Here is a 21,811-nt window from a genome sequence, read left to right as displayed (position 1 = left end):
CTATGGCTCGGCATCGATAATTGTGTCCAGATGTCTCACAACACAACGCTGGTGGGGGTGAGGATACTCACCCTGCAACATTTAACAAATAAATAACAATTCATAATGACAACTATCCCCAATATATATATTATCTGCATTCATTATTTAAAATATCTACACATTTGCATTGCCCAAACATTACAGTCAGGAACATTCACATAGTATATTAATACGTGGTATTCTTCTACCCATTGGCATCAGTAATCAACATTTGCCAGTTTCAGAAAACTACAGATGCATACTCTCCCAATGTATACAATAATGGCAAATGTTAATGACTAATTTATCAATTTTAAGGTATTTCATAAGCGTTATTCACACATTATAATATTAGTCTTGAATATGTAACCTTAAGCTTTAGCTTATTATTTGGGAAATAAGTATAAACTAACATTATTCTGTGTAGATTGTAAGTTCTGCTGTGTTGAGGCTGGATGTAAACTGTCATAAGACACTAAGGTTAACCCATATACATAAACACATTAAACCCAATCAGAGACTGATCACACTGTGCATGAGTGGAACTAAGGCCCAACTGTTCAACCTCACTTCCTTAGTGATGTAAATATTACATAAAGGGACATAACTGAGATGTAACTTTGCCATATAAAATTCCACCACCAAGCCCTAAACAAAATCTCTTTTCCACTGATTGAATAACCAAACATATACATTAAAGAGCATCAACTGATAACAGAAAAAACCTGAAATGTCTCCAAACTCAACGAGGCCATGTATTCTGCTACATAAAGACTAGTCGGAACGAAGTCAGTATACTATGGAATCCTAGACATTGTCGAGTTATCCTCCTTACAGAAACAATACAAATGGCATTAATTAACCAAAAAGACCCATTCTGATCATTTGTGGCATAGTATACTTTGATATTATTTAATTTTAAGAGCTACAACATGACATTTGTCTGATGCTAAATAGTGTAGCCTGACCATATTGCCGACACATCTTCAAACATTGTGAGATTGTCAAGTAGACATTTTCCATGACTGTACTCAGAGTAAATTAGCGGATCATATACTAATTTTCCACGCGAAATTGCACATCTCAATACCTAGAATGTACACACTGCGTCACCTTTGTCATAACCCATTGTGTTTCGTCAATGAAGTAAATACACACTTACTAAACAGAAACAAGAGTTGTCGTTCTGGTTTTGATGTTCATACGCCAATTATTGAATTCTTCCAGAGGACCGACACGCCATTCAGCTTGATCCGCAATGACAAGAGATGGCCAAAATGTGTAACAGTCTTCTGAAAAGTGTACCGTGGAACGAGATTATCTCAGTCATGCTAACTCTCGCTGTCAAAGGTTGGGTTTTCTATTCCATTAGTGCTTTCCTGAGACTTGTAGACGTAACCTCCTGGACGGCGTTTCCTGAAAAAGAGAATAAATAACAGCATAAAGAGTTAATGCGCATGTCAGGAAGTCATTGGTTGCCAGCAGTTGAAATGCTTATCGATAGGAAATCTAACCCAAAGGTTTGAAGTTCGGAAAAAATTCATGGATATAATATTTTCGAGGTTGCGTTTCTAACCTCGAAAACCTCGAAAATTAGATACCTCGAAAATTTCCCGGTATACGGTAACAGCATAATTGCTTTTCTCTTGCACGAGATACTCTACAATATTCGACATACAGAGACCAGATACTCCAATGACTGACATTTTGAGCATCTATCACTGTAAAAGTCAATTATGACACCCAGGCGACTAAGTCAACATGCCTGATCATTATATCCGTTTAGCTGTGTTAGGCAACCACAGGTTGTATATCCTACGTGTTCCGACGTTTTGATCACAGGCGATCGTGAATGTTCCAAAACGGATTCTATTATTATATTGGAACAGGTAGCCTTGGTCGCTTTTTATTTATTCACACTGCTAGAACAGTATTGCAAAACTAATTGGAACGAAGCCTTTAAACAGTCTATATTCAGTTAAATTCGTTATTTGTATTCAAACATATATTCAGACTCGTCAGCATTTGTTCATTTCCGTTCATCAATGACCCCTCATTGTAGATGACAATATATGTCTGGCGGAGGTATATCATTACGTGTATAGGGACTTTGCCAACATATCGCCTTGACGATATTGTCATGGGATTTCACCAACCAAGTACATACCGACCAAGCTTCAACACTACACACTTGAAGCATCCGCAAAGTATCACCCCTCAAACACTATACTGGTTGAGGTCAGTTTGGACCTTGTAAAACTTCACATCCATGGTACGGTGGGTGTACTCACAGATGTAGATGAAGAAGTATTGCGCCAGCGATTATCAACACGACTATTATAACACCAGTCACGGACCCAGCCACCACTGGTGTTGAATTGTCGGGTGCTGAACCTGAAAATACAATCGCACAGACATTGTACAAACAACTTGGAGGCACTGGAGTTATCATCACCAATACCCAGCATGCGTATCTACTGGCAGATGCGTCAGTTAAAGATGCATAGACTTGTTAGTATCAACATTAAAACGACCGGTGGTGTATATGGCGCCCATGTGCGGTAAATAGTTCAGCCACCAACTGCAAGATCAACTGCAAGATCAACATCGACAATATCAACATGTATATCAACTGATATTTTACAGATATAAATTCATTGTTGAAGAGGCCTGACTCTTACATAGATACCATGCAGCTTTCATGTCGCCCGAAGCTAGCTCCTATATCTCTTGCAATCACAAGCTTACGAAAGGCATCATCCTGTTTTATGAGCATACATGCAGCATGAGTAAGCTTGATTGAAGCCAATTTGAAGAGAGTGTCCCCAATGACAGCTAAATGTTGATACAGTATACATTAAGATTGGATAAGAAACCAGGACCAGCATTTACAAATTAACATCAGTGCTCTGTAGACCAGCTGTTACTAAAATTGTATGTCCGCTCAAAATTTAATGCATCCGCCATTTCACGTGTGTGTTCTTGACACCAATTTAAAGACTCTTCTGACACATAAGTGTACACAGCTGGTGCAAGTTGGTTAGTCTTTGATTTAATTGTTATATATAAAATGAGGGCTCATACACTTTGGCCTGATATCAATTTGTCAGTCTGGCATGAGAACAAAGACATTTCAACAATGAAGTACTGACATCCGCCTGGAACACGATCATGACATGGGTTCCCGCTCTGCAACTGCTACAGGATATACCACTTGAATAACACTATATGATGCATGTCTTCCTTGTTGGTTTGCATGTCATGTAAGTGTTAGGTTAAGGTTCATATTCAGTTGTTCAAGTATTTACTTTTACTTCATAAACATATTCACTCGTTTTTTGGTGGGTTTTTTAGTTGTTGTTGCAGACCACTCCAAAACATCAATCGTTTTGAAGAGTGATAATATAATTCGAAGGCTGTCTTACTTCAGGTTCTCAAACTAGTTGTATCTTGCTATTTTTGTATTGTCCTTCGATGCCCGTTTTTATGTGGTTTATATGCACAATACGGCTGAGATATTCCTGACGTGCTGCTTAAGTTTATCCCACACTCTGATATCTGCAATGTATATATACGAACACACATACATGCGTGCAGAAATATACAGCAACATGAGGCGTTTTTCTGAAACAGTTACCTAATGCATTGGAAGACAGACACAGCAGCGGGTTGGCAGAGGGAGTCCATCTCCCGTCGCTGCTGCAGGTCAGGGTGTTTGTGGACAATGCTTGATACCCCGAGTCACAGGTCAGTGTACAGCGACTCCCCGGTACCAGGTCGGTGCCGACACAAGCACTTGGAAGGATGTTACCATGACTTGGTTTTACCATGGCGGGACATGAATTGTCTGTAAAGGAAATAATGATGAACCCATTCCTGCCATTCCTGTAAATCTCATCTCTTTGTAACAGTTACAGGGTGTTGGTGTGACGACAGATGGTATTGTGAGCATCAAACCCAAGTATCTAAGTTTTTTATATAACTACACCAACAAATATGCAGAATTAAATAGATCAGAAATACCTGTGTTGTAACATACATGGACAGTGAGAACTTTCAATAATGATTATGATAAAATGATAAAACTTACTAGGTGTTACAATGCTGGTGTCATTAGTCTTGGTGCAGACAAGCTGTTCGCCTGACCAAGTACCTCCTTCACAACGCCTGATCGTCGTCCCACTTGAAGGCGAGAAGCCAGACTGACAGGTCTGCTCACACAGCTCCTGGTAGTTGTAAGGCGTTTCACAGCTCAGAAATCTGCCGTGGACTGGAGTCGGTGGAGCTGGACAGATGATAGCTGTAGGGAGATTTGTTCCATGTCAATGAAATGTGTATTCGTCTGGATATTGTGAGGGATAACACCAGGCTTAGGACTAAATGTCTTACGAGTTTTTCAAAATTTCAGAATAGAGTGCTTCCTTAATGTGATGTAGGGAGCTTGTTCGAAATAACATTTGTGTGCATTTTCAGATATAATTCTATGTTTAAAAGCCCAATAAAAACACACAATAAAACTGATCACATATTGAGTAATAGTTCGAAAAAATGTTTTTGACAAATCAGTTACTACGGACCTTTACACGTGGTACCACTTGTCCACTGAGCTTGTCCAGCGTTATTGAGGTCACATGTTACGTTACGTGGACCAGACAGAGTGTAACCAGGGCGACAGTTGATGTGACAAGTTGATCCATAGAACGACCGGCAGATGGTTGAATCAATGTATCCGTTTGGAGGGGGGATGAAGTCTGTGCATGCCACCACTACACACAAAACACACGGAAACATTTTCTGTAATGCAGTTAGGAATGTTTGGATATCATGTGTTGTGAAACAGTTCGGTATCTGGCAATACTTGCCTATATTAGTCCGATATTTCCATCACACTCTACTGTAACCGTTATCTTGAAGACACAATTACCTGTAGTGTCCGACATTTCCCCCTACACTCACCTGCACCCATTATCGTGAAGACACACTTACCTGTAATGTCCGATATTTCCTTCACACTCTCCTGTAACCGTTATCTTGAAGACACAATTACCTGTAGTGTCCAACATTTCCCCCTACACTCACCTGCACCCATTATCGTGAAGACACACTTACCTGTAATGTCCGATATTTCCATCACACTCTACTGTAACCGTTATCTTGAAGACACAATTACCTGTAGTGTCCGACATTTCCCCCTACACTCACCTGCACCTATTATCGTGAAGACACACTTACCTGTAATGTCCGATATTTCCCCCCACACTCACCTGTAACCGTTATCTTGAAGACACACTTACCTGTAATGTCCGATATTTCCCCCCGTACTCACCTGTAACCGTTATCTTGAAGACACAATTACCTGCAATGTCCGATATTTCCCCACACACTCACCTGTAACAGTAATCTTAAAGACACATTTACCTGTAATGTCCGATATTTCTCCTTCACAAACCCATGACTGTCATCTTGAAGACACACTTACCTGTAATGTCCGATATTTCAACTACACTCACTTGTAACAGTTATCTTGAAGACACACTTACATGTAATGTCCAATATTTCCCCTGCACAAACCCGTGACTGTCATCCTGAAGACACAATTACCTGTATTTCCCCTGCACAAACCCGTGACTCATCTTGAAGACACAATTACCTGTATTTCCCCTGCACAAACCCGTGACTCATCTTGAAGACACAATTACCTGTATTTCCCCTGCACAAACCCGTGACTGTCATATTGAAGACACAATTACCTGTATTTCCCCTGCACAAACCCGTGACTGTCATCTTGAAGACACAATTACCTGTATTTCCCCTGCACAAACCCGTGACTGTCATCTTGAAGACACAATTACCTGTATTTCCCCTGCACAAACCCGTGACTCATCTTAAAGACACAATTACCTGTATTTCCCCTGCACAAACCCGTGACTCATCTTGAAGACACAATTACCTGTATTTCCTGCACAAACCCGTGACTCATCTTGAAGACACAGTTACCTGTATTTCCCCTGCACAAACCCGTGACTGTCATCTTGAAGACACAATTACCTGTATTTCCCCTGCACAAACCCGTGACTGTCATATTGAAGACACATTTACATGTATTTCCCCTGCACAAACCCGTGACTATTATCTTGAAGACACTCTTACCTGTAATGTCCGATATTTCCCCTGCACAAACCCGTGACTGTCATCTTGAAGACACAATTACCTGTATGTCCCCTGCACAAACCCGTGACTGTCATCTTGAAGACACAAGTCCTGGTTACCCGATATTTCCACCACACTTACCTGTCACTATTATCCCAAAGGCACAAGCACTGGTAATATTTCGCTATTTTCAAAACACTCACCTTTGATGTGATGTTCACCTTAACACAAGTAACTGTAATGTTCGACATTTCCACTACATTCACCTGTAACTGCTATCTTGAAGACACAAGTACCTGTAATGATCGATATTTCCACTACATTTACCTGTAACTGCTATCTTGAAGACAAAAGTATGGAAATGCACACTATTTTCCCCTGCACTTACCTGTGACTGTAATCTTGAAGACGCAATTACTTGTAATGCCCGATACATCTGCTGCATCCACTGTGACGGTGTAAACTCCATCACCTAGGTTAAGTGGTGGCGTCTGACTCTGAAATATGTTCACATACTGGCCAGTGTTATCGGTTGCTGCGGGTTGTGTCCAGTTGACTGTGGCTGTCTCATGTCCTTTGGGTGCCTTGACGAACACGTCCTGTGGGCAAGTGATGTTAGGACCTTGTGTGTCTGACAATAGTAACGCACTGTGTGAGGTGAAAGAAAGTTTGAATGTTGGCAAAACAAGAACATAAATGACAAGTACTCTATATTCGGGGAATACTCAATACGTTACAATTCTGATAAAAAAATATCTTATACTCACGTTATTGAAAACATCCATTTGTAGCAATCAATTCCAAGCTTATCAAACACACCTGTCTCTCACATTCAAACCACTGTCAACGTATTTCAATTCTGACGCATATATATCTAAAAATCAACTTTTTTGTAATTCAAATTATACAAAATAATCTATCATTTCTGGATCGTCTTTGTATCTATGAATTACACATTGTTGAAAATATCTACTTAATTTGACTTTTATCACACCAGTCTCCAAGAATTAAGTATTTGAACATGCCAATCTCCGACTGTCAAAGCATCGATCGCGTCTAATTTCTGACATCTACTGTAACAATAGTAAACATGTCGATCCTGTTTTTTAGCACACGTCGGAAACTCAATATACAAGATTCATTTATACACGTTATGTTCACACTAATGGATATTCTATGTCCATGTGACATCTACTTAACAATAGTAAACATGTCGATCCTGAGATTGTAACACACGTCGGGAACCCAATATACAGGATTCATTTATACACGTTATGTTCACACTAATGGGTATTCTATGTCAATGTGACATCTACTTAACAATATTAAACACGTTTGATCCTCAGATTGTAACACACGTCTGGAACCCAATATACAGGATTCATTTATACACGTTATGTTCACACTAATGGGTATTCTATGTCCATGTGACATCTACTTAACAATATTAAACACTTATGATCCTGAGATTGTAACACACGTCGGGAACTCAATATACAGGATTCATTTATACACGTTATGTTCACACTAATGGGTATTCTATGTCCATGTGACATCTACTTAACAATAGTAAACACTTAGGATCCTGAGATTGTAACACACGTCGGGAACTCAATATACAGGATTCATTTATACACGTTATGTTCACACTAATTGGTATTCTATGTCCATGTGACATCTACTTAACAATATTAAACACTTATGATCCTGAGATTGTAACACACGTCGGGAACCCAATATACAGGATTCATTTATACACGTTATGTTCACACTAATTGGTATTCTATGTCCATGTGACATCTACTTAACAATAGTAAACACTTATGATCCTGAGATTGTAACACACGTCGGGAACCCAATATACAGGATTCATTTATACACGTTATGTTCACACTAATGGGTATTCTATGTCCATGTGACATCTACTTAACAATATTAAACACTTATGATCCTGAGATTGTAACACACGTCGGGAACTCAATATACAGGATTCATTTATACACGTTATGTTCACACTAATGGGTATTCTATGTCCATGTGACATCTACTTAACAATATTAAACACGCTTGATCCTGAGATTGTAACACACGTCTGGAACCCAATATACTGGATTCATTTATACAGGTTATGTTCACACTATAGGGTATTCTACGTCCATTAGGGTGTCTCACCCTGACATATAAGCGGAGCTCCGATGTTGTTCCACTGCCCATTGCTCATGCATTGTAGATTTGACTGACCAATGAGAGAGAAGCCTGGCATGCAGGTGACCGTGCAGTACGTCCCTACCGTGGCTTCATACCCTGTGCAGTTGCTTGGGGACACAGAACCATACTTCGGGGAAAACAGAACCGGGCACGGCTTGGCTATAATAAAGAAAGATGTTCATCATATCTACCATGGAAGAACACACAGTTAAATCGGACAGGTTTGAAGACAGAGCAGAGTGCCATGGCCATCATTAAGAACGTTGATAATAGGTTTGTTTGTTCTTTAACGCTGCATTCAGCAATACGTCAGCTATATAACGACACTGACATTGGCACACGTTCAAACGGAATAGATGTGCACATTACCATTCATGATACACAACATTGTTTAACATATACCTGAATAAGACTAGTTTGGTGAAACACCAAATTAGTGTAGAGCGTGAAATGGTCATGTGTGGTATAGTACGCGTTACTTAATTACTAAACACTGCATTTAGGGAGCATTTACGTGGTGGTGTATCGTTCTGAAAACACAATCTTCATGATTTAAGGACAGGAAGAGCACCCTTTATTTTGTTTTTGAAAATAGTGATGTATTGTGACAGACGATATAATACTAAATCTATCTTCCACGTGTATATAAATTATGAACATATAAAGCAGGAGAATGTGGAGTGAAAGATTTAAACGTCTTAAATGGAAACAGTACAAAGATTAAGGACAGTTATCGATCATACACGAATTCGATGATCGTAGGTTCGAATCTAAAATGATTATTGATTTGTGAACAAACGTAACACATTTATCAAAACTAATCTGGTTTCGCATGGTTTGAACCTGAGAGTTAACTACAAGTTCCTTTACTGGGAACAACTGACTTCTGCCACAGGTGAGTCCGTCTGGCTGGAGGGTCAGGCCGTCAGGGCAAACACAGAAGAAACCCTTGTCAGGGTTAGGCAGACAGATGTGACTGCAGCCACCACGTCCATTACTACATCCGTTGGTACCTGAGGGTAAAGGAAATACACATGGCTTAAAGGCTTGCGTCGCAAGAAACTAAAAACACTTTCCCTTCAAATCTGGTCTCTAAATAATTCAAAATAATTATAGTGAAAGAAAAACATAAGAGATCGCATAAAATTTCAGATTTTAATCACGTCAAACATAACAGACTTGAGTCATTGTTTTCAGTTTATATGAAGAGAGTCAGTATCGAGTATGTCCCCCATGTGCTCTCGCAACTGTCTGGCAACGCCTAGGCATACTTCCAATCAGTGTCCTTATTGTATGTATATATGTCAGACAATAGATGCGATCCTTTATTTTTTTCCTTCAGCATAATAACGACCAATTTAATGACCATATTGATCGTGATACACGTGTAATACCTTCTGCCGATCACTATCACAACAACATTGTTGACATTGTAGTAAATGATTAAATCAGTGCTAAAGATAACTAAACGATGAGTTTTTGCCATTCTATAACAAGAGGCGTTATCATGTCATATCTAGATGTGATAAAATCAACATGTACTATTGCGTTATCAGCCTATTTTATGACCTGTCACCATCCGTATGTGTAGCACAGCTTGGTATTACACCGATCACCGTATCTCATTCATACATGTAGATGCCATGGACGTAATTACAACAGACTGGAGAAAATATCCTCTGCACGTCATTATGTGCCAAAATAATTACTGGCTTTAAAAATGATGCAGATAATTTAGACAAGACCAAGTAAATGGTTACAGAAAGACACATGACAGTCCGCATCGACACTAATTCTTAACTACGCGTATTGTAGCGTTAAAGAGAAAAGGGTTGTGCGTTACTGGATCTCTGTCAGAGTAGGGATCCGGACAATGTCAGAATGCTAATGACGTGCAAGGTTAACTTTGTGTTAATGTGGCATTACCTCGTTGTACAACTTCTTACTACCTGTACCCGCCTCACACAAGTCCCTTGCTCAGTGTCATGTAGTATTTCAAGGAGCCCTTTCAAAATGTTTTATGTTAGACATATGGAGGGTGTTTACAATTCGACCAGTCTATAACAGAGTTATACCCAGTGACTTTTGTCAGATAAACAAAGGTAAAGACCTTTGCATGTGTTTGGGGCAGGTGTGTGCCTGGTATCATCACTACTCTAATGAAGAAACACCTGATATAGTCGGACTTGTACAATGGGGTTCTTATGAATATGGAATTCTTGACGAATTTTAATTCGTGAGTCGGTAACAAGTTCCGCCAGTTCTTCATACCACTTTACAAAATGATCTCTTCCAATATTGCAACCTAATCAACCATTGTCACTTCAGCAGCAAACAGAGCTGAGGAAACTACTGTATTTGATACCTGCAACATCATAGGCACCTGGATTAGACACTCTAATGTGGCGTTCATAACAAGACAATATTTCAATGGAACTATTTCACGTTTTTGTATTCAGACATTGTTCTAATGCTGTTGTTCACGCAGTGTAGGAAAGATGTAAATTACCTCCTGGCAGGTCACGTAAGTGACTTATATTAATCATCGTCAGGATTAGATCGAATGATATGGCCTCACGTACCTGATGGGCCCCACCCGTCTCTGTGATAGTGGATGTCGTTGAGGCGCCCAAACCCACCTGGCCCCACTGTGGTTAGTCCACTGCCGTCATCGTTCATCCGAAATACAGTGCTGCATTTTCAAAATCCAAATGTGTAGCGAACGTTATAAAAGATAAAATACGGTTTTCAGTCGTGTTTAAGGGGGAGACTTAGAAGTGTTTACTAAAATGTTGTTTGCACCTACGGGGACAGACAGGCGACTGTCGAGTGTTTACTGGAGCACTGTTTGAACCAGTAACAGGGGAAGACAGGTGACTACCAGTGTTTACTGGAGCACTGTTTGAACCAGTGGCAGGGACAGGCAGGTGACTGTCGAGTGTTTACTGAAGCACTGTTTGAACCAGTGACAGGGGAAGACAGGTGACTCTCAGTGTTTACTGGAACACTGTTGGTAAAGTCTGCGGCAGTGAGAAGCAGATGACTGACAAGTGTTTACTGAAACAATGCATACACCTCAAACAGGGACAGTTAGATGACTGAAAAATGTTCACTGAAGCAAAGCATGCACCTACTGTTGGGGCAGACGGGTGACTGACAAGTGTTAACTGAGCCCTAAACTATGTAATGAAGCACTGGGTCGACTTACTGTTTGCTCCAGTCGGTGAAGAAAAGATAATCGCTGAAATATATAATGCCGAAATACTGAGATCCCACACTGGAAGACAAAACGACGCGGTTGCGACCGTCAAGCCGAGACTTTTCAATCGTACCAGAACCCTCATCACACCAGAATAGTTCATTGCCTGCAACACAGCAAGAAAATACCATTAGTTACATGTCCTCTTTCATGCTGTGTATGTGGGATAAGGTGGAAGACAATGGTAAATTGATATATCCTGAACCGACTGACCACTGTAATCAGCTGCAATAACACCATGTCCTTTATATGATGGTAACATTCAATATGCAGCTAATGTTTTTTCGGTAAGTTGACATATGTAAATATTAGTTTGCGCTAGAAGCGTTACCGGGACCCTTCACATGGTTCAGTAATCACCTACATGTACTGAGGTGAATCCCTGCAAATATCTCTTTGATAGCAGAAATGCCCCTTTATACGTTTTATGTTTTGGGTTTATATACTGGTACTATGTTATATTCATTAACACCAAAACAAAAGAGACGTGGAATGAACTACCGTCGGAGTTGATGGCGATGCCTGTCGGTCGAACAAGATTCTTTGTAACAATAGGGGTTCTCACCGACCCGTCATATGACGCTCTCTCGATCTTTGGGCTGTCTCCGTAGTCACACCAGTAGATAAGTCTGGGGGATAGAATGACAACACTTGGGGCAAGCCGTTGGTGATCTGTTACTACCACAACCAGACATTGAATATATTTAAAGGATTCAAGTCAGCATCGTAATTAATTCTAATGAACTAACATATGTTCACTGTCAGTACTACAGTTGATACACTGACAATAATATCACATCTATGAATCAGTTCGTTGATATGTTCATGAATTAAGAAGTTTGAAATCACTTACCCACTCAATTTTCGGTTACATTAAAAATGTTTACGCACTTTGCTTCCAATAACTTTGGAACAGATTCTAGACTACATTCGTAAAATATTACAAGAAGGATTGTCCTATGAAGTCACATTGGTGATAGGTAATAATCGATGCTGTTACTTTTCACCCCGACACCAAGATAAAAACGTAACCATGTGTACCATGAACCACAGTCCAACGTGGCACGAGCGATAACGTAAAGTAATATCCCGGCAGAAAAAATTACCAACTGAAGCTATGTTATGAGACCAAAAAGAGAAGAGTCTGTTCAATATCAATGTACATATCCATATGAATAGTAAAACATATTGCAATCTTATGATAGATCACGGGGCAGCAATGACGGAAGCGATGATACCATTTCTATCAAAATGCTGATGATGCCGGGTTAGGTCTTGAAAATAACACCACCTTTTGTTCAAATCTTAATTTTATTGTTTTTTTGGGTTGTTATTTTATTTTTCATTTTTATCAGCACATGTATATATAAATATATTTGGCTGTAGGATGATTGGGTGATATTTCTTCAATGTTTCTTATATCACGGATCTTCATAAATAAATTGGGATGCATATGAACTTAACAGTAACTTATGAGCATCGTTATAGGTAGCCCTACATGACAGATGTGTGTACCAACCCAGTGGATGAGTCAGCTACAATGGCCCTGGGTTCATCCAGATCTTCCTTGACAATAGTGAGATGAGCAAAGCCGTCAATTGTCATCAGTCCAATGATGTTGTTGCCAGTGTCTGTGTAGAATATTAAGCGTGTCACTGGGTCGACGGTGATACCATTGGGCACAGCCACTGTCGATATATGAAGGACATTTTTTAGTGTGAGCATGGTCTTCAGCATGACTTCCTTGTATTAACCGAATGGGAATTGAGTGGTTTGTCAACTGCGTGATTGTTACACTTGACGGACGGTGCTGGTGTGTGTAAGTGTTTGCATAACCATCAACGGGTGGACGCTGATATAAAATTCAGATTAATTTAACTTTTACAAATGTATATCTTTTAAATATTTGGACGAAGTTGCTGCATGTTTGCACTTTGAATGAAATGAAATGGGATTGATTAATTGAAAGTGAGTGACCGAGTTATTATTTAACGTCACATCGGCAATATTTCAGCCATATCGTGACGAGTACATATGTGGCATTGAAGAGGAATTGATGTATATTATAAAAACCTGTCGACGATCACAATTACAACTAAAACTAGTGTGGAAAATTAAAACTAATAGCACTATTTGGACAATACAATATAAAAACTGGCTATAGATCGCCAACAACTAAACTAGGGACTCTCCAGAAGGAAACAGACAATCCGTGGCCCTTGGCATACTGCATAATAATGGCCTTGATTTGTTAACTTTTGTTGTGTGTCTGTGCGTATGTGTCTATGAGTGTTTCAATGGGAAAAATGGGAACGTGAGGAATAAATGAATGAAAGGCCACGGACTGTTACCTGCATTAAGCTGCCAGATAACTTTCTCCGTTGTGCCAGAAAGTGTCACACTGCGAATTTGTTTGGAACCAACGTCTGTCCAAATGACTCGTCCATCTACAAAGTCATAACCAATGGCCACGGGACTGTCTGCTGAGGACACTGGTATGTTCACATAGCTGTAGGTGCTGCCATCCATACGGTAGATCTTCTTATCTGCCGAATCTGTTATGAGGAGGAAGTCATTGGGGCGCTGTGCTGAAATGGATAAGAGCATCATTTATGGATCTCATAATATATATTTATGCAATGAATTATTTCAAAGTGAAAAGGAATAGCCTCATGTCACAGTGAAGCCTATTGTCCCATTCCGCTCCCTCATGTCGCCCGAATATATATATTGCTGCTTTTAAGTGTACAGCCTGTCTGTGTGATATATATAAATGTGTGTAAATTAGTGATCTGTATGTTTTATTCTGCGTGGTTATCACATGTTGGACGCCACCAATGAAATTTGACTGTGTCTTGAAAACGAAGGCTGTCCTGACTGAATGCCACTAGAACCAGGGCGACTATATAACAGGGAGTGGTCACTTCTCAAAAAGCCCTTTAGTGTATGCCTCGGCTCGTCAAGTGACCAGTGTAGCCAATATGGCGGCTGCGTAGGTTTTAAGATTGAGCCCGGTTTATTTTCAACAGCTGATTACATTCGCTGAGTGTTGTGACAACTGAAAACCTACATGTAGCAGATAAGTTACCTATTCTGTCACTTCATTTTAAGTCACATAACTGTTATTAGTGTCAGTATTAGCACAGTAGATTTGTAGTAAATTTTCAAGTCGGCATGCTGCAGCTCACTGGCTTCAATTCTCGGTACACAGCAAAGAAAGATTAAATTCTATCACTAAAAACTTTTTTCACATATTCGTTTAATTTTTAGAACGGAAATATACCTTTAGTTGAAAGTTTTTTGCAAGAAATAGTGATAGATTTATAACTTAAAACTGTTAGGGTGTATTTGATGTATGTGAAAAATAACCATATCGCCGATCTGTTCTGATCCGCCATTGATGCTTGTGATGCTTGAGTGTTATAGTTCTAAAACTGCTTTCTTTCTTGTTGATCCTAGTATGTGACAAAACTGGAAAGGTGTTTACAAGGCTTTGTGATAGTTCTAAACTTTCTGTTTTCGAGGTGTGTGTGACAGTGTCAGTTAACATTCTGTCAATGTCCATGCCATTCCACACATGCAATAAGATATCTGAATTAATTACTAATGTGAAAAATGTCTCAAAGTAAATTTTTAAAAATAGGACAGCTAAATTTTAACACATGTGTTCTAGCGATAGTTTTGCGTTCTTTAACATGTTTGTGGATGGATGGCCGTGGTGTATCATGTATCCTTTTATTCGCTCACACATGTATTTCTTTCCTTTGTTGTTTTTCTTTTTTACTTTCACTCATTGACCTATAATTCCTGCTCTTAATTCTTGCTATAATTCATTCATTCATTCATTGTAAAATTCCGACTGAAACAATAAATTGGCTGAAGTACTGTTAAACGCAGCCGAAGTTGCGCTGAGAACGAACCAAGTCACTGTGTGCGTTGGAGCATGACGAAGCACACGCTAATTAGTACAAATGGTAAAGAAAGCAAGCGTGTGACCTATATATAGATTATCCCTGCTATAACACGTGTAATTCGTTCGATTCACATTGGCTGTTTGGATTATTGTTTAATTTGTTTAATATTAAACAGGGATGACATTTTTTTCTCCAGTTCTCGTGGAGATTTGGGACTTGTAGTTTGTGAGATAATTATCTGGGCAATTATGGGTTGGACCACGAGGGCATTTCAACTATCACTTGGAGACTTTAATATGCATCTCTGATGCGAAAATCCTACGCGTAGCTACAAATCATATACATTGACACATTCACGATACAATCATCATCTTGTTTGTGTGCACATGCAGATCACCGGCCCTCGTGTCTTTGCGAAGATTAAAGATTAAAACAAAACAAATGATGACCCACGACTCGAAATGCTACACAGTACAATACATTATGACAAGGCCGGACACTTCGGTGTACCCTAGCGTAGCGATCGGCAAAGCAGGGAGGTGGGGTACACCGAACTGTCCGGCCTTGTCATAATGTATTATACTGTAAAGCATTTCGAGTCCTCAAATGTTTTTTAGCTTTCTTAAAATCTTTAACCCTCGCAAAGACACGAGGGCCCGTGATGCGGATATGCAGACATGCCACTGAATCGAGTCCTTATAATGAGATACATGTTAATATTTGAGCAACTTGACGTATATGCGAGCAGGCATGTTTTTGTTATGTTACTATTAAGCTTATGACATCGACGGCCTCCATGTAAGTAAACACGGGATAGGCTGAAACCAACCTGATGAGCACGTGACACCAGCGTCCTGGTCATGGCCACAACTACCTGCTCCCCATCCGCCAACAGGACACTGTGTGATGGAGACCTCTGATCCAAGACATGCCAAACCTTGCACCCGTATTGGATCTGTGCCTTCCCCAAAGGCTGCCTGGCGCTGGATAGAACCTCCGGATCTAAGTGGACACAACAAGCATGTCACATCTTACAACACACAGATACGAGGAGACACCATTGGAGAACCATCGTCCTTCACACAGATAAGCGTACGCAGCACTGTTGGCGACAATGGTGTACCAACTTCAAACATAGCCAACAATTTGTAGACAACAATGGTGTACCATCTTCATACATAACCAACCATTTGTTGACAACAATAGTGTAAAATCGTTATAAATAGTCAACCGTCTGTAGACAACAATGGTGTACCATCTTCATACATAACCAACCATCTGTTGACATCTACAACATAACCAACCATTTGTTTGACAACAATCTGTAAAATCATAAATAACCAACCGTCTGTAGACAACAATGGTGTACCATCTTCATACATAACCAACCATTTGTTGACAACAATAGTGTACAATCGTTATAAATAGTCAACCGTCTGTAGACTACAATGGTGTACCATCTTCATACATAACCAACCATCTGTTGACAACAATGGTGTACCATCTCCATACATAACCAACCATCTGTAGACAACAATGGTGTACCATCTTCATACATAACCAACCGTCTGTTGACAACAATGGTGTACCATCTTCGTACATAACCAACCATCTGCAGACAACAATGGTGTACCATCTTCGTACATAACCAACCATCTGCAGACAACAATGGTGTACCATCTTCATACATAACCAACCATCTGTTGACAACAATGGTGTACCATCTTCATACATAACCAACCATTTGTTGACAACAATAGTGTACAATCGTTATAAATAGTCAACCGTCTGTAGACAACAATGGTGTACCATCTTCATACATAACCAACCATTTGTTGACAACAATAGTGTACAATCGTTATAAATAGTCAACCGTCTGTAGACAAAAATGGTGTACCATCTTCATACATAACCAACCATCTGTAGACAACAATGGTGTACCATCTACATACATAACCAACCATCTGTAGACAACAATGGTGTACAATCTTCATACATAACCAACCGTCTGTAGACAACAATGGTGTACCATCTTCATACATAACCAACCATCTGTAGACAACAATGGTGTACCATCTACATACATAACCAGCCATCTGTAGACAACAATGGTGTACCATCTTCATACATAACCAACCATCTGTAGACAACAATGGTGTACCATCTTCATACATAACCAACCATCTGTAGACAACAATGGTGTACCATCTACATACATAACCAACCATCTGTAGACAACAATGGTGTACAATCTTCATACATAACCAACCGCCCCGACAACAATGGTGTACAATCTTTATACATAGTCAATCGTCTGTAGACAACAATAGTGTACCATCTACATACATAACCAACCATCTGTTGACAACAATGGTGTACAATGTTTATACATAGTCAACCGTCTGTAGACAACAATTGAGTACCATCTTCATACATAACCAACCGTCTGTAGACCACAATGGTGTACCATCTTCATACACAACCAACCGTATGTAGACAACAATGGTGTACAATCTTCATACACAACCAACCATCTGTAGACAACAATGGTGTACCATCTTCATACATAACCAACCATCTGTTGACAACAATGGTGTTTCATCTTCATCCACTATCAAACAACACACTACACCAATGACGCCTAGACGGAACATGATAATAAGTGTGAATACTAAACCAAACTAGAGTATCAAGGAGTGTCATGGGTTTAAAATACGAAAGTGCTTTAAACAGTCAGAATGCAATCCTTCATTGGGGTCATCTTCAAACAGTTATAGATTCAAGGCGGCTCAAATGGTGGCTGATTTACACATGGGGACAAGTCTATCAGAATGGAGTCTAATATACGTAAATATTTCTGCCTGTACAGGTAAAGATATTGATGTCCGGCCACAGAGTTTCGAAACTATTTTGTATCGAGTAAACATGAGTAAAAACTGGAGGGTTTTTTGTTTTCAAGTTGTTCTCGTACATAAAATACACGATTGTGCACTGTCGCCAGTGATGAAGCGAATATTTGATAACGCAGTAAAGCACGGGCGTCAACCTAATGATGAATATGTGTGAGGTCAGAGGGAGCATGGAGTACACTTTGACCCCTATGTCTCCGACTATTGATACATATGCATATGTACATGGGACATCAACATAGAATTTATGTACTTACGAGAAGTCAGAGTATCCAAGCATGGAACAAACGACAGCAGCATCTTTGACGTCCCAGGTATTGTCACAAACTGTTCCCCATGACCCAAAAGCGTACACTTCTACGCGACCTTGATAGGAGGTAGATCCACCGACAAGACGTACAAACGTTTCAGCAGGGTTTGGCGTTGACATAGGGGATAGAGACGTTCCAGCCGTCGTCATCGGTAACACTGTTAAAATACAGGTGTGTGAATGTGTACAGATACCATATACAGAAGGTTTTCCGTCAATGTGTAAGCATTGGACAGTGTAACACCCTTCAGTCGCTTAAGTGTTAATTGAGTGTGTTTGGAACAATAAGTCATTCTGAAGATGGCCTTGCTACTGAGGTGAGTCAGATGATCGTCCCATACTGTGCCCTGTGAGCTATTCAACGGAACCTCCTTTCTTTACTCTCCCTGGTTCTCAAGTCGAACAGACAGTGTAACGATTTAAAAACAAAAGTTTGTACTTTGTTGACTGTTTAACGTACGAAGATGAATGAATGAATGAATGAACGCCCAGACCATATTCGCTTATCCACCGTCACAGACAAGTGGTAAAAATATGCCCCAAACGTTAACGCATCAACGTAGAATGTGTTCATGTTAGAAAAATACATGTGTGATGTGTTCATGTTAGAAAAATACATGTGTGATGTGTTCAAGTCAAGTCTTCTTTGTGAAACTCAAAACATCTCAGTCAACCCTCAATCCCCTAATTGTTTGTCAGATAATCATAAATAGTAATCAGCTTGAATATTACATGACACAGATAGGACACATTGTTATCATGCTGGCTGTTTGTAGATACATGCAGATGCCTATCCGATGCTTTGACTATACCCAACTTCATCATTTACAGCAGTATCTCGAAGCTCCGGTTACATCTGATCTGTCCAACATACCTTGTGTGAGATGCGACAACAGTAGCAGCAGTGGCAATGGTGACCAAGGGCTGTGGTATGACATATTCGGTGGATCGGTACAAGTAAGAGATGCTCGGAGATTTAGAGGTGTGTACAACACCGAACACTGTTGCCTGTAGGAACGGGCACGTTATGTAGCCACATATCTACGTACAAGGACAATCGGTGATATCCAGATCAAGATACCATATCTCCCTTATACCGCCGAGGTATGTTGACGCAAACTCATACCAGTTGGTCCGCATGATATGAATGGATTTTTTATCGGAATGGCAAGCATTGTGATAACTAGACAACTATCATCTTATCCTTGCGTTATGTAAGCTATGCTGCTCGAAACAAGTAGGGAAGAATGGGAAATAACTTTAATGTCTAAATGTTAAACATATATCAATTCATAGTTCTATGATCATAATAAACTGTCTGGAACACATTTGTATCATCGGAAAGCAGCAGAAAGGAGTAGATTTTGTGACTGCCCACGTCCCTGGACGGACGACGACGTTCTCAGATCAGTACAGCGTGATACCGCGGTTGGTCAGTTTCATTTAGCCGAAGAATCGGTAAATCAAGGATCCGTTAGGTCATTCAAAGTGGTCAACGGCCTATGACGTTGACGCACACGTCTCCTGATCATGTCCCATACGTTTTCAAAGGGAGAAAGAGCTGGCCACCAGTAAGATACATAGCGATTCCGTACTGTTCAGTAAAAATCTAAAGGGTTTAAAAAATGATAATGTGTCCAAAACAAAAGTAGTAATCTTCGGAAGCAGCCCTGCGAAATCTTCAAAACTTCACTTAACCTATGGAACTGAAACCATCAATATTGTAGGTTCATGCGATTACCATGGAATTGAATTCCACATTAATGGCGACTTGTCCAAGCAATTTAAAGCACTTACAGAAAGCGCTACCAGAGCAATGCATTGCCTTCTAAAGAAATCCAGGAATGTTAATTTACCTTTAGATTGCCATCTACATGCATTTGATGTCATGGTTATTCCAATTCTCTTGTATGGTTCAGAGATATGGGGACACGGGAATTTAGAAAGAATAGAATGAATCCACTTGCAGTTCCTGAAAGTAGCTTCCGGTTTGAAACATAGCATCCCAAATAACATGCTTTACAGTGAATTTCGAAGACAGCCGTTATGCATCCAAATCTATAAGAGATTTATTTTACACTGGAATAAAAGAGCATCTGAGAACACATATTGGAAACAATCCCAGATTATATATTATGGTAAAAATATCTGTGCCAACATCTGTGACCATTGTTAAGTTCTGTGAAGCATATCCTAGATGACTGCGGTTTATCAGTATGTGTTTCTAAATCCGTCCGTATGCTCAAAGCCTTGGCTTGTCTCCGTCAAGTCAGGATGGCGGCCGGTTGGCGCTATTTGTTGCTGGTTACTCTTAGATCTCCGTAAAGTAAATATTTTAACACTTTTTGGGATAGGCTCCATCTGCGATTCGAACCCACGCTCTCAAAGTTAGGCACAAAGTCCGAGATTCTAGCACGATATTGTGTGATACTCGATCAAAACCGTACTTAAATGATAGTTTAAGGACCGCTAATTAACGTGACCGATTCACCGCATATGAAAACAATGAACTCGTTAACACTTTTGTTTGTAAACAAACATGTCGGACATCGGCGATTTCTACCTCGGCAGCATTGATGTTTTTTGAAGTGAAAAGCGAATGGTTTGAAGAATTTCTTCACCCTAACCCCACTGAAGAAACTTCGAAACAGGAAAATTCGTCAGCAGCGCAAAGGCGGCAGTATTCCGCTATACTTCAAACCGAGTCTAGATCTAGCGGGCATGACGACGACAACACACATCGGCCCACACGTCCTAACTTGTCCGCTTCCGACCCGGTCGTAATGCCCAGTCCTTCCACTTCCACTGTCCATGTTTCCCACATAAAAGCTGGCATGTCAGGGCCTAGATTTTCGAAGCTCTCTTAGCGCTAAGGGAGCTTCGAAAATCTAGGCCCTGGTCTTTTCCAAATCTGGCATAGTTGCGTGGTTATTAACATTTTTTTCCGTGAATAAAGTTAGCGGCGACTAAACTTAGCGAGTTGGGGGCGAGTCCATTGTCATACAGTAGGGGAGATTAATGATACGATTGAGAAAAATCA

The 21,811-nt window shown here is 40.0% G+C and overlaps 1 protein-coding gene across 1 annotated transcript; it reads right to left on the bottom strand.

Annotated features, from left to right (window-relative positions):
- Positions 1–106: 106 nt before the first annotated feature.
- LOC124286916 (low-density lipoprotein receptor-related protein 2-like) lies at positions 107–19,825 on the bottom strand. The gene is made up of 16 exons (XM_046723372.1): positions 19,646–19,825; positions 18,719–18,929; positions 16,382–16,554; positions 13,990–14,226; positions 13,158–13,326; positions 12,140–12,267; positions 11,588–11,744; positions 10,962–11,071; positions 9,264–9,392; positions 8,344–8,538; positions 6,560–6,802; positions 4,599–4,787; positions 4,112–4,321; positions 3,659–3,868; positions 2,313–2,415; positions 107–1,437 (listed from the first exon to the last, which is right to left on the bottom strand). The coding sequence occupies exons 1-16, from the start codon at positions 19,707–19,709 to the stop codon at positions 1,353–1,355; spliced, it is 2,613 nt and encodes an 870-aa protein (XP_046579328.1). The 5' UTR covers positions 19,710–19,825; the 3' UTR covers positions 107–1,352.
- Between the last annotated feature and the right edge of the window lie 1,986 nt (positions 19,826–21,811).

Source organism: Haliotis rubra, unplaced genomic scaffold (genome assembly GCF_003918875.1).
Source record: "Haliotis rubra isolate DU_JTF1 unplaced genomic scaffold, ASM391887v1 Scf396, whole genome shotgun sequence".
In the NCBI taxonomy this organism is placed as follows: domain Eukaryota; kingdom Metazoa; phylum Mollusca; class Gastropoda; order Lepetellida; family Haliotidae; genus Haliotis; species Haliotis rubra.
Note: the sequence above shows the minus strand (reverse complement) of the source record. Positions and strands in the feature narration are given on the sequence as shown.

Bases quoted from the DNA above. Each gene is read 5' to 3' on its own strand.
- LOC124286916 (XM_046723372.1), bottom strand. From the start codon at position 19,709: ATGTCATACCACAGCCCTTGGTCACCATTGCCACTGCTGCTACTGTTG. The intron at 13,327-13,989 runs GTAACAGTCCGT...ATATATCGACAG, and splicing joins TATCTGGCAGCTTAATGCAG to TGGCTGTGCCCAATGGTATC. The intron at 11,745-12,139 runs GTAGTTCATTCC...GCTGTGTTGCAG, and splicing joins CATCGCCATCAACTCCGACG to GCAATGAACTATTCTGGTGT.